Source organism: Chelonoidis abingdonii, chromosome 13, assembly GCF_003597395.2.
Source record: "Chelonoidis abingdonii isolate Lonesome George chromosome 13, CheloAbing_2.0, whole genome shotgun sequence".
In the NCBI taxonomy this organism is placed as follows: Eukaryota; Metazoa; Chordata; order Testudines; family Testudinidae; genus Chelonoidis; species Chelonoidis abingdonii.
This window is the reverse complement of record NC_133781.1, coordinates 1687359-1700542: the sequence shown is the minus strand read 5'-3', so window position 1 is coordinate 1700542 and position 13184 is coordinate 1687359. Positions and strand designations below refer to the sequence as shown.

Genomic DNA, 13184 nt, shown 5'->3' with positions numbered 1-13184 from the left:
GGTGTGATCACTCATAGGACCTTGGCTCAGGGCCCTCACCCAAGGGGGCCTCTCTCCCTGTTTCTGACCCATCCCTCAGGCACCTGCTCCCAGCCTGGTATCTGTTGCCCCAGGGAAGCCCCTCCCCACCAAGCAAGCAGGCAGTGGACAAGTTTGGGTGGAGGTGACACAGTGCTGCCCCTCAGACCAGTTTGTTTGGGGTTCAGCACCCCATCCAGAGGGGGATCACACCCCAGCTGCATCCTGGGGGCCCAGCCTGGGACTCCAAGCAGTGCCAGTCTCCTGGCATCAGGAGAAGCTCAGCTGGGATCCACTTCCCGTCCTGGGGAGCCCAACCCAGGGCTCAGCTCCATCCCTCGCCCCCGGGTACAGCCAGAGAGAAGCAAGAGAGTGATGGATTGGGCAATGTCTCCTCCCCTTCTTCAGGTTTGGGTGGGGGAAAGAAAGTGACCCACACCTGAAGCAAAGGAAGCTGGTGGGACTGAAATGGGGCTCTGGTGTCCTCCCATTGAATTCACTGGAGTGGGGTATAAAGAGTGTAAAGGGGCCACCTTTCCCCCAAGACCCCACCTCCCACTCATTCCTCTCTGTCCCTTCTCCCTCATTGCTCACCCTTGTGGGGTCGGAGGAGGCCAAAAGTTGGGAGGGTGGGCGGGGGGAGGCCATAAGAATGGCTATACTGGGTCAGACCAAAGGTCCATCTAGCCCAATATCCTGTCTGCCGACAGTGGCCAATGCCAGGTGCCCCAGAGGGAATGAAGAGAACAGGTAATCATCAAGTGATCCATCCCCTGTCACCCATTCCCAGCTTCTGGCAAACAGAGGCTAGAGACACCATCCCTGTGCATCCTGGCTAATGGGCATTAATAGACCTGTCCTCCATAAACTTATCTAGTTCTTTTTTGAACCTGTTTTAGTCTTGGCCTTCACAACATCCTTTGGCAAAGAGTTCCACAGGTTGACTGTGTGTTGTGTGAAGAAATACTTCCTTTTGTTTGTTTTAAACCTGCTGCATTTGGTGACTCCTAGTTCTTGTGTTATATTATGAGGAGTAAATACAGCTTCCTTATTAACTTTCTCCACACTAGTCATGATTTTTATAGACCTGTATCATATCGCCACCTTAGTCGGCTCTTTTCCAACCTGAAAAGTCCCAGTCTTAGTCCTCTCTCCTCAAATGGAAGCGATTCCATACCCCTAATCATTTTTGTCAACCTTTTCTGAACTTTTTACAATTCCAGTATATCTTTTTTGAGAGGGGACGACCACATCTGCACGCAGTATTCAAGATGTAGGTGTACCATTGGTTTATATAGAGACAATATGATATTTTCTGTCTTATTATCTGTTCCTTTCTTAATGATTCCCAACATCAGGCTGTGTTAAGGAAGGGAATGCAAACATCCTGCTTCTCTGATATAGGATGGTGTGTGTTCTGAGTGTGATAGTGCAAAACCAGAGAGAGTGCAGATAGAGCCAGGGGATGGGTGGGGATCTGAGGAGAGATTTCTATATGGGGAGATGCTGAAAACACCAGGGCAGTTTATTGCAGAGAGAAAACAAGTGAGGGGCCAGTGGGGAATAGCAGAGTTGGGGGGCTGGGGCTCTGCTGTTCAGAATCAGCCTGGTTCAGCGTTCAAGGAGAAAAGGAGCAGGGCTGGGTGCTCACTTGAAGTGGTTTCCATGATATCCAGGGTTTACAGTTTGGATCAGTGGCTTTCAGCACCTCCACTGTACAAATTGTTCTAGCATCCCTCTGGTCCCTGCTCTACCACAGCCAGGCAGAGGTTTTGCCAAGAGGGCTCTAGTGATGCTGAGGGAGGGGAGACTGATCTCTGTTAACAGTCTGGCGTGAGCTTCCTGGGTCAGAGGCTGTGGTGGCTGCATCTGAGCCCAGGCTGAGGCGCTGCTGCTCCCCAGCGGGGTGTGTGCGGGGAGAGCCCTTCCCTAGCACCTCTCTGTGCCCAGCCGGGGGGACTTTCTGCCGGAGCTGGACCCAGCCCCTGGGGCAGCCCCAGGCTCTGTTGCCACCAGCCCCTGAACCGGAGCCTGCAGGTGAGGGGAGAGACCCGGGGGAAGGGCTGGGGCCGGGCAGGAAAGTGACTGCATCAACGGCCCCTCCTCACCCCAGCTCTGCTCCTGGGCGGGCTGCGAGTCCCAGAGCTGCTGCCTTCCCTGACCCACCCCAGACTCTGCCCCCTGAGCGCTTGCAGGAGCTGAGGCAGCTCTGGGAAAGTGAATACCCACAGCCAGCACTTCTTGGAGCATAGCTAAGGTCCTGCAATCAGCACAGCCAGGATTGGCAGGATGACTCTCTGCTTCAGATACTTCAGTGGGACACCTGGGTTCTGTCCCTGGGTCTGCCACTGACTCCCAGTGTGACCTTGCAAAAGTTGCTTAGTCTTGCTCCATGCCTCAGTTTCCCCCTGTATAAAATGGGGATGTTAGTACTTCATCTCATGCAGTGGAAAATACAGAAGGAATATATATATATATATATATATATATATATATATATGAACATGAAACAATACCATATAATGTGTATGGTAACACCCATTGTTTCATGTTCCCTGTGTGTATATATATATATCTTCCTTCTGTATTTTCCACTGCATGCATCCAATTCAGTGGGCTGTAGCCCACGAAAGCTTATGCTACAATAAATGTTAGTCTCTAAGGTGCCACAAGTACTCCTGTTCTTACTGCTGTGTCATTAGTTCTTTCATCAGTAGGTGATTTCTGTGTCCACTGCACACACAGGGCAGATTCTGCTACACTTATTCATATTGAATAGTAGTTGGGAAACGTAAGACTTGCCAGACTGGGCTGTGCCAAGGTCCTTCTAGCCCAGTATCCTGTCTCTGACAACGTTCCAGAAGATGTCAGAGCTTTGCTGTAGCAGATGTGGGATAATCTGCCCCCTGACAGATCTCATCCTGCGTCTAATACGAGACTCCTTCTGCCCCATGACAGAAGATGTTTACAAGCAGGAATCAGGCTCACAGATTTTTAATTTTAAAATAAACAGGATTGACACATCGCCAGACTATGAAATTAAAGGAGTGCCGAGCAATCTAATAATGGCTTAAAAACATCCAACTTGCATATTTTCCTGGTGGCTTTGAAATTCTTGTGGAATTAATCTGCCAGGGAAAATGCACTATCCACAGCCAACCTATCATCCTTAGGGATAGGCCAAACTCTGGTCCCCTTGCTATGAATAGTATTTCACTCCCTGATTAATGAACGCCATTGATTTTGAAAAAAAAATAATTGAGATTGTTTAATCTAGAAAGTAGATGACTATAAGGGGACATAATTCTCCTAACAACTAGGTGCCATATTCATAGACCAGGATCCCCTTGAACTAGTTACTGTACAAGCACACTCTTAAATGCTGATCTTGAATCCAGGCCCACTGGGTTTTTGGGAAGCAGCCCTGGGATGCTTCACCAGTGATTCTCAGGTCTCAGTGGTTTTATATATACATATATATATATTTCTCAAAGCAAATTAATTAATAACTTGCTGCAAGCTGCTAACTTTATTGTTTAATAACTTAGTAAAAGCATCCAGGCTGGTTAAGAACTTTGATTGGTTAATAATTAAATCACACAGTGTTTTAATAGTGTGTGCTTGCTGCAAAGAGCCGGAGGAGACATATTACAGTCTCCCATTGGAGTGCCTGGGACTGGGAACTCACCAACCTGGTTGGGCCAGCTGCCAGGGTTCTACGACCCACTTCCTGATTGGTCACATGGTCTTGGCCCTCATTGCCCGGTGACGCTATATAATTTCCTGTTTTGCTACTAGCCTTCTCTGTGCAACAGGCCATTGCCTTGCTAGTGCTGGCCTCACCTGCCCCTGCCTTACTGCCTTGCTCTTGCTGTGCCTTCCCCTTGGCTTGGATCTCACCATGATCAGACTTCTTGCATGAACTCTGATCAGGACTCCCTTGCCCCTGGACATTACCTACAGAACCAGGGCCTGCTCCAGGCACCAGCAAAGGAAGCAGGTGCTTGGGGCAGCCAATGGAAAGGGGCGGCAAGTCCGGGTCTTCGGTGGCAATTCAGCGGTGAGTCCCTCAGTCTCTCTCGGAGGGAAGGACCCGCCGCTGAATTGCCGCTGAAGAATGAAGTGGTGCGGTAAAGCTGCCGCCGAAGTGCCGCCAATCGCGGCTTTATCTTTTTTTTCCCCACTTTGCTGCTTGAGGTGGCAAAAAAGCTGGAACCGGCCTTGTACAGAACAAAAAGACAGTCTCTGCCCTAAGGGTCTTAGAAACTTAGTATGAAATGAGAGACAACAGAGGGGTATGAACACAGGTACTGGCTTCCAATTGTTCTGGGGGGTGCTCAGCCCCAAGCCCTGCCCCCACTCCATTCCTTCCCCCAATGTGTCATGCCCACCCCATCTCTTCCTGCCCCAGCTCCGCCTCCAGTCTGCCCCCACTTATAGACTCATAGACTTTAAGGTCAGAAGGGACCATTATGATCATCTAGTCTGACATCCTGCACAATGCAGGCCACAGAATCTCACCCAACCACTCCTGTAACAAACCCCTAACCTATGTCTGAGTTATTGAAGTCCTCAAATTGTGGTTTAAAGACCTCAAGCTGCAGAGAATCCTCCATCAAGTGACCCATGCCCCACTCCACCCCTTACTCCAATGCCCCACTCCACATCTTCCCGCCCCTGATCTGCTCCTGCCCCATTTCTTCCCGCACCCTTTCGTAAGTGTGCCACCTCTCTGGTCCTCCCCCTCACTCTCAGCACTTCTTGCACACCTAGAGCTGATCCATGGTGGGCAGGAGGCACTGGGAGGGAGGGGGAGGAGTTGATCAGTCAGGCCGCTGGTGAGCAGGAGACACTGGGAGGGAAGGGGGGGAGCTTGGCTGCCGGTGGGTGCTAAGCACCCATTAATTTTTTTCTGTGTGTGCTCCAGCCCTGGAGCACTCACAGAGTCAGCACCTATGGGTATGGACAAACATGGGAATATAAGGAAATAAGGAGACAATATTGGTCAGCGTGATAGACAACGATCTCTGCACATCAGTGAAGACCAAAACATTGTTGAGGTTTGTTCGTTTTTTTTGACATCCCAGCAAAGCAGAGTTTTGAGAAGTGGATAATGAAGTAGTGCTGCAGGAATTTCTGTTCTTCCTGTCTGTAGCAAAAGAAGAAGGTGGGATCACTTCAGGACTACGTGTTCTGTTCATTCCCTCTGAAGCACTTGCCATTGGCCACTTTCAGAAGACAGGATACTGGGCTAGATAGATCATTGATCTGAGCCCCTAGAGCCATTCCAATGAACAAGGGGACATGCAATGAAATAAAAAGGTGGGAAATTTCAAAACCAATAAAAGGAAATACTTTTTTGTGCCACCTGGAATTAGCCTGCAGAACTCATTGCCACAGGAAGTCGTTGAGGACAAGAACACAGCAGGATTTATATGGCGAACAAGAATATCCAGAACTGTTACAATGAACAACACCACATTCTGTCAGGGATAGTAAACCTTATGCTTCATGGCTTAAGCCAGTCTTTAACGTGCTACCCCGGTGTAAGTGACAACACAAGGGAAAAAGCCTCTGGTGTAGGTGAGGGAGTGAAGAATTCTGATTTAGGTTCCAAGTGTAAAAGAGGACAACAAGGTCAAGACAGAGAAGAATTAGCCCCACAAGAGGCTGGCACTGTTTATCCTGAAAAGCTAACACCAGCCTGCATCTTTACATTTATTTCAGTGGGAGTAAACAAGAGCATAATCCAGCCCTGGCTTTTCAGATATTTTGTCTCACAAAAGGGTTGGGAAGGAGATTCTAAACGTATTAAACAAACTGTTAAAAGCCTAATTTAGTTGGGAAGAGAAGAATGGCTCAGTGGTTTGGGTTGCCAGCCTTACATTTAGGTCATATGGGTTCAATTCCCTCTTTGTCTTCTGACTGGGGCTATGTCTGCACTACAGACTTTACAACAGGGTTATGCCGCTGTAAGGTCTCCCGTGTCGAGTTCTCCTGTTGGCATAATTAAACCACCCTTAACGAGCAGTGATAGCTCTGTCAGTGGAAGCGCAGCTCCTGCCGACGAAGCACTGTCCATATCAATACTTTCTGTCTCTAAAAATTTTGTCCTTCCAGGGTTTTTTTTCTCTCACACCCTGGAGCGACAAAAGTTTTAGCCACAAAAATGCCAATGTAAATATAGTCTAAGCTCCAAAGCTTGTCTCTCACCAACAGTAGTTGGCCCAATAACACATATTACCTCAGCCGCCTTGTCTCGCTCATCACTGGAATTGGAAAAGGTTCAGAAAAGGGCAAGAAATATTATTAGGGGTATGGAATAGCTTCCTATGAGGAGAGATTAATAAGACTGGGACTTTTCAGCTTGGAAGAAAGGCAACTAAGGGGATCACAATGGAGTCAATAAAAATATTGACTGGTGTGGAGAAAGTGTAAGGAGTGTTTTTACTCTCCTCATAAAAAAGAATAGGGGTCACCAATTTAAATTATCTAAGTACAGTTTAAACAAACAAAAGGAAATTTTCTTCACAGAACACAGTCACCTGTGGGTCTTTGTCAGAGAGTGTTGTGAAGGCCAAGACTATAAAGGTAAAAAAAGCTAAATAAATTCATGGAGAATAGGTCCATCAATGACTATTAGACGATGTCAGGTGTCCTAGCCTCTATTTGCCAGAAGCTCGGATGGGCAACAGGGGGGTGGATCACCTGTGGTTGCTGTGCTGTTCACTCTCTGGGCACCTGCCCTGACCTGCTGGCATTGGCACTGTCAGAAGACAGGATATTCGGCTAGATGGGCATTGTCTGGAACCCAGTAAGCAGGCCGCTCCAGGCCCAGCGTGAGAGGAGGCGTGGGGCCAGATGCCGCCGGGGGCGCTCTGCCGGTTGCCAGGAGGGCGGCAGGTGTGCCTGCAGAGGGTCCGCTGGTCCCGCGGCTCTGTGCTTGGGGCGGCGAAATGGCTAGAGCCGGCCCTGCCAGTATGGATATTCTTATGTTTTTATCATAGGTCACTTAGACTCTTTGTGCCTCAGTTTCCCACGGGGCTACCCTGCGTCCCAGCAGTGCTGGGAGGATGATGAAAGCTTGTGTGACACTGGGATACATGGTGCTGTGGGCTGCAGCTAGAGACACCTCTGGAAGCCAGGGAGCGGAGGGGCTGGGGAAAGTGGAGTCTGGCCCGGCTGCCTCTAGAGGGCTCTGGCTCTGGGTTTGGTTGCGGAGGGGCGGCTGCGCTGTTTCCTCCGGCCCGGATACCGGGGTTTGGTTTCCGGAGCGAGACGGGGTGACTGGTAGTGGCGGCGGGCGCCAGCTCCATTGTGACCCGAGATCGCAGGCTGAGCCGCTGCTGCGGTGGGTCGGAAACCTGCATTAACCCCGCTCTGTGCCCAGCCGGGGGGACGTTCTCCGGGGACTGGACCCAGCCCCTGGGGCAGCCCCGGGCTCTGCCGACACCAGCCCCTGAGCCGGAGCCTGCAGGTGAGGGGAGAGACCCGGGGGAAGGGCTGGGGCCGGGCAGGAAAGTGACTCTGCACCACCGGCCCCTCCTCAGCCCAGCTCTGCTCCCGGGGGGGCGGGGGTCTGCGAGTCCCAGAGCTGCTGCCCTCCCCGACCCTCCCCCCGGCTCTTCCCCCCTGAGCGCCTGCAGGAGCCGAGCCAGCTCCGGGGAGCGAACGCCCCGGGCCAGGGACCGAATCTCCCAGCCCGAAGGGAGGGGGCAGAGACTGGCAGGGGCAGCAGGAGCGATCTGTGGCGAGGGAGGTTATTATGGGCTGCCAAAGGGGCCCAGTTTTGTGCCCACTCTGGGTGACATGTCTTGCCAGTGACTCATGCTTAGAGGATTCCCCTTTGTGGGGTTCCCCCAGGCTGGAAACAGGGCATGCTGGGGAATCCCCACATCTCCCCAAACAAAGGGGGTGGAGAGAATCCAGAGCACCTCTGGGGACCAGGGTATTGCAGGGAGTCAGAGGCCACCTGGGAGGGGAAGGGAGGAGAGGGGGATTCTGGAGGCCTGTGTCTGGGAGGAGAGTTGGTGGGGACAGCCCATAGCACTGCAGGTAACATGGGGTGAGCCCAGGGTAACGGGCATCAGGTTGTTGTGGGTGTAGGGGGATCTTGAGGCAGGCTGGGGGGGGCCTTGTAGGAATCTGGGGAGGGTTGTAGGGAAGCAGGGGAAGCCCCTCTCGGTTTACCCCTCTCCCCACCAGCTTCCCAATTCTGTCCTGTCCTCTTTCAATCTGTACCCCTCCTCTGTCCCCATGGGCAGGCGATAGACCCTTCTATTCAGCCCCCTGCTTGTTATCACTCTCTCGCAGGCTGCTGCTGGGGTTCAGAGAGAGCAGAGAGCCTTCCTGGCTGCCTAATCCAGCACTATACACTCCCCTCCCCCCCCCCCCCTCCAACCAGGGAGCAGGGCAGAACCGAACTGCCAGTCCCTGGAAAGTCCTGGGAGCCAAACCTGCTGAGACCCATTTACTGCAGCGTTCCTGGGCAGTTTCACTTTCCCATGAACAAGGTGAGAAACAGAGACAGAGGAAAAGTCAGTTCTGCCTGGTCTCCGCGCTGTTCTGCCTGTGCCCAAGGGGAATCCCACAAAATAGGCAGCTTCTTGGGTTTCGCTCTTTTCTAGCATGTGGGTCCGAGACTCTGTTCTTGGCAGGGTTTAAAAATGTTCAGGTGGCTTTAGGCCTGGTGGGAGGGGCCGGGTCTGCTAAAGTGACACTAGGAGCGCTGCAGCGGCACAGCTGCACAGGGCGTCTGGTGAAGATGCTCTAAGCTGATAGGAGGGAGCTGTCCTGTCAGCATAATAAAACCATCTCCACAAGAGGCGGTAGCTAAGCTGGTAGGAGAAGCTGTGCCACCCACATAGCACTGTCCACACCAGCGCTTAGGTTGGTGTAATTTACATCATTCAAGGGGCATGGCTTATCTCCCCCCACCCAGCAACATAATTACACCGACATAACCTGCTGTGTAGACAAGCCCTCAGCATTTTCTCAGCAAGGCAGAGCCCATAGGTGCTGGAACAGTTTTTACAGTGGAGGTGTTGAAAGCCATTAAACAAAACTGTAAACACTGTAAATGATGGAAATGACTTCAAACCAAGCACTCCCAGCACCCATGGCAGAGCCTAGTGTCTGCAAGAAGAAAGCTTAGGATGTGAAGTGGACTAAAGCCCCTTCTAGAACCTCCCCAGTCACCCTTCTCAGCCTGACTGGCTGCAGCATAACAGGGCCTTTTCTCTCCAGATTGTCCCAACCCACCTGGGGCATAGAGCAAGTTCTGTTTGGCTTAGTGAGGGTATTTTTAGTGAGCTGCTGGAGGAGGAACGGGACTGTAAATGCACCAGGGGAAGGAAGGGAGGAAAGGGCATGACAAGTCTGCTGCGACTTGTGTGACTCCAGGTCTGAGTTTTGGGAACAGGCCTGTTGGGGAGCAGGGCCGGCGCTTCCATTTAGGCAGCCTAGGCAATCGCCTAGGGCGCCAGGATTATTGGTGAGCGGCTTTTTGCCGGAGGGGGCGGCAGGCGGCTCCGGTGGAGCTGCCGCAGTCGTGTCTGCGGAGGGTCCGCTGGTCCGTGGCTCCGGTGGAGCTGCCGCAGTCATGCCTGTGGACTGTCGGCTGCTCCTGCGGCGCCGGTGGACCTCCCGCAGGCACCACTGCGGCAGTTCCACCAGAGCCGCGGGACCAGGGCATGGGGCGGCGAAATTGCCGTGCGCCTAGGGCGCTAAAACACCTAGCGCTGGTCCTGTTGGGGAGGGTGAACAAACCCTGAAATACCTGGAACTCAGCCCTTTCCTCTGTATGGCAGGGAGCTCTCAGGGTCCGTCCACACTTAAACACTACAGTGACTCTGCTGTAGCTCCACTGCTATGGGGCTTCTGTGCAGACGCTCACTACAGAAATGGGAGGGGTTTTCCCGTCACTGTAGCTAATCCACATCCATTGACCGAGCGCTGTCTAGATTAGGTTAGCTTGGCTTCACTACATCTCTCAAAGATGTGGATTTTTCACACCCCTGACCAACATAGTTAGACCGATGTAAGTTTTCAGTGTAGACCAGTCCTGAGGGTCCCAAACATGGGACTGATCAGCAACTACAGAGCTGGGGCGGCCAAAGAGAGGAAAGGGCAGGGTGAGGCGGCGTGTTGTTGGCTGATTTGTGTGGGAGCTGGGTCTGCAATGAGCAGGGACAAAGAGCCACCGTCTACGCTCGAGTGAAAGGACTGGCTCTGTCGGTGTAAAGGCTGTGGCACATCGGTGGTGTACCTGCATGAAGCCAGGCCTGTTCTCTGAGGGGCGTTGTCGTGGTGTTTCCATCTCCAAACGCCCCCTCATGGCACAGCCCTGCAGGCACCCCACCTTCTGGTTCCCCTTCTCAGGCTCCACTGCACGTTCTGTGTCCAATATTACCCTTACCCTTTATTATCCCACACGGTACAAAATAGCCCCAAACACAGTCCATTCCCCCTGCTCCCCGGTACACACAGCTCCTTCGATGCAGTTGAACACACACCTCATACCCCGCTCTCTGCTCAGGCATCTCTCAACTGCCTCTGCTGCCTCTTTCAGCCTCTTCTCAGCTGTCTCTCGCCTGCCCCTTTCCTGAGTCTTCCTTCCCACTCCTAGAAAGAGCCAGCAAACCTTTCTAATTCTCTGCAGCTTCCCCCCTGCACCTCAGCAGGGATCTTCCTGGGAGCCCTTCCCTGGGAGCTGACCTCCTGCTCCCGGGTCTCCATGGATTAGCCCCAGTGGGACACACCTGTGCTGCTAGAGTGACCAGATAGCAAGAATGAAAAATTGGGACCCATTTTTTCGGGGAGTGGGGTGTATATAAGACAAAGCCCCAGCTATCAGGAGGTTTGGCCACCAGAGGTATAGGGTTGCTGGACCCACTTCTTTTCCAAGGAGCCAGCCACTCGGTGACAGGTGCAACATATGGGAGATGGGCAGCAGGTACTGAGTGGGGTGATTGTCGTTACAGCTGCTGGTGACGTTAGAGGAGGCGACTGTTTCACCATGGAGCCATGGGTGATGCTGGATCCGCGGCAGAGAGCTTTGTACCGGGATGTCATGCAGGAAAGCTATGAGACCCTGATGTCCCTGGGTGAGGAACTCTTTTCATCTCTCCCTTCTCTTCTCTCCAACTTAAATCCACTCCTTCCTGCCCACCCCCATCCCCCTTCTCCTCTCCATGAAGACAGGACGGGGAGGGGAAGAAAGGCAGGGAGCTGCAGCCTCGGAAGCCAGATGTGAGGAAGCAGGTATCATGCCAGTGCGGCTAGAAAGCCCCACAGGAATCCTTGACACTGATTGAGTATTAAACGTTTCATGAATCCTAAGCAAGTCGCCACAGAGCACTGTGCTTTGCTGATAGCGAAGGGCAGACTGAGAAGCTCTCATAGGATTAAGGAGCAGCAGGAAGTAGCCAGGGGCTGGATAAGTGGAAAGGACACAGGGCTCGAGGTGGTCCACAGTTCTCAAACCAGGTGTTTTTTCTTAGGAAGAGTCGGCTTCTCCCCTTTGTCCCTCCCAAAAATGATTTTTTCCCCCCAAAGAATTGTCAAAGTTTTGTGGGGGTTGTTTTTTTTTGGAGGGGGGAGGAAGAGAGCCACTCTTTTTTGGATACTTGTTTTCCCGAAATTTGTATCAAAGCCATTATCATCAGTGTTTTTTTGTTTCCCAAGAAATGGAATTTTGGGGGGAAATGAAAAACTTCCATAAACATTTTTGGGGAAAATTGAATAAAAAAAAAATGTGGGACACTGAGATGAAAACAACTTTGCAATTTTTTGCCCGAATATTGATTTATTTGTTCATTTTTCAACCCACTCTCTCCGTGGGAGCTGGAGACTGTCGTAGGAAGGGTCTGACACCAGGGCAAGGGTATACCAGCGAGAGGCAGAGGGGACCAGACAACAACTGAAACTGTGGAGTGGGCTGAGGACAGAGGCAGAGCTGGCAGAGCCATGAGTGCAGTGGTAGGAGGACATGGAGAGAAGGCCTGAGGGAAATGGGGTCAAGGCTGTGGCAATGGAGAGTGCAGTGAGGATGTGTTTGTGGGGACAGGTCAGGCCAGGAGCTGGTTGTTACCTCGGCTAATGGAGAGGGGGAAGTTGGGCTGGATGGAAGCAAAGCACAGAAGCCCAGAACCTCAAAGGTATTTAGGAGCTGCGCCAGAGAGGGATAGAGGGAGAGGAGAGATGGAGAAATCATCTAGAATGAAGGAGAATAGAGGCTTGCCTGAAAGGGGAGGCCCCAGAGGAAAGAGATTGTGGCAGGGGATAAGAAGGGCTGGCAGGCAGGAGGTGATGGGGACTGAAAGAAGAAGCTGAAGAAACTGAGGTGGCGAACTGAAGATCTGAGGCAAAGTAGGGAAACTGTCAGTTTCCCAGTTCAGTACCCAGGAGGAACTGGCTGGATGGCGTCTGTCAGGGCCCCAAACCGCCCAGGCTAATGTATGAGAATTCAGGCACCCTGGATGGTCCCTGACATACTAACGTTGGTTGTAGGTGCTTGGACCTCCCCTCCCACCACAAACAGCTCTGGGTTCGCTCTCCCAGCGTTTGCAGGAGAACATCATTAGCACTCTCTTTTTTTTAACAGAGGAGGCCTGGGGTAAAATGAGTAGAAGAACCAGGAATTAAACCTGGGTCTCCTTCCTGACCACATTGCTGCTCCTCGGCTGCTCTGAACAGTCCGTAATGCAGCCCTGTGAACAACAGCACACTGAAATCTGTGTCTTTTATAGATTTAGTGCAAAGTCTGCTTTTTTCATTGATAGACTACACGCTCTAGGCCGGGGGAAGGAAGGTGTCCACAGAGTCAGAGGACAAAAGGGGAGGATGGCAGAGTGGGATGACACAGTCAAGGCCTTTGGTCTACACCAGAGAATGCAGCCATTCAAGCTGAACAGCTGTAATCCCAAGGGGCTCAGTGCTGGCCCGGCTTACTGAACCACTCCACTGCAGGTTTGTCCTGCATTCACCTCCCAAACGGCAGTGCCCTCTGGGTAGCCTCTCCAACAGCTGGAGAGTCCACTGGCGCTGCTGTGAGTTTTATTACGGCAGCTGCGAGTGACCCCAACTGAGATTGGGATTCTGTTGTACTTCACCCCCCTCTCAAACCTAGCCAGTGGGGATGACTGCTCTGAAGAGCTTGTACTTCA

The 13184-nt window shown here is 52.1% G+C and overlaps 1 protein-coding gene across 1 annotated transcript in view; it reads left to right on the top strand.

Moving 5' to 3' along the window:
- Nucleotides 1-13184, top strand: part of LOC116824950 (uncharacterized) — a 954865-nt gene that overhangs the window by 937089 nt on the left and 4592 nt on the right. Inside the window, 2 exon segments of the mRNA XM_075072070.1 lie at nucleotides 7409-7495; nucleotides 11001-11123. Of these exon segments, the coding sequence (XP_074928171.1) occupies nucleotides 7409-7495; nucleotides 11001-11123 (210 nt within the window).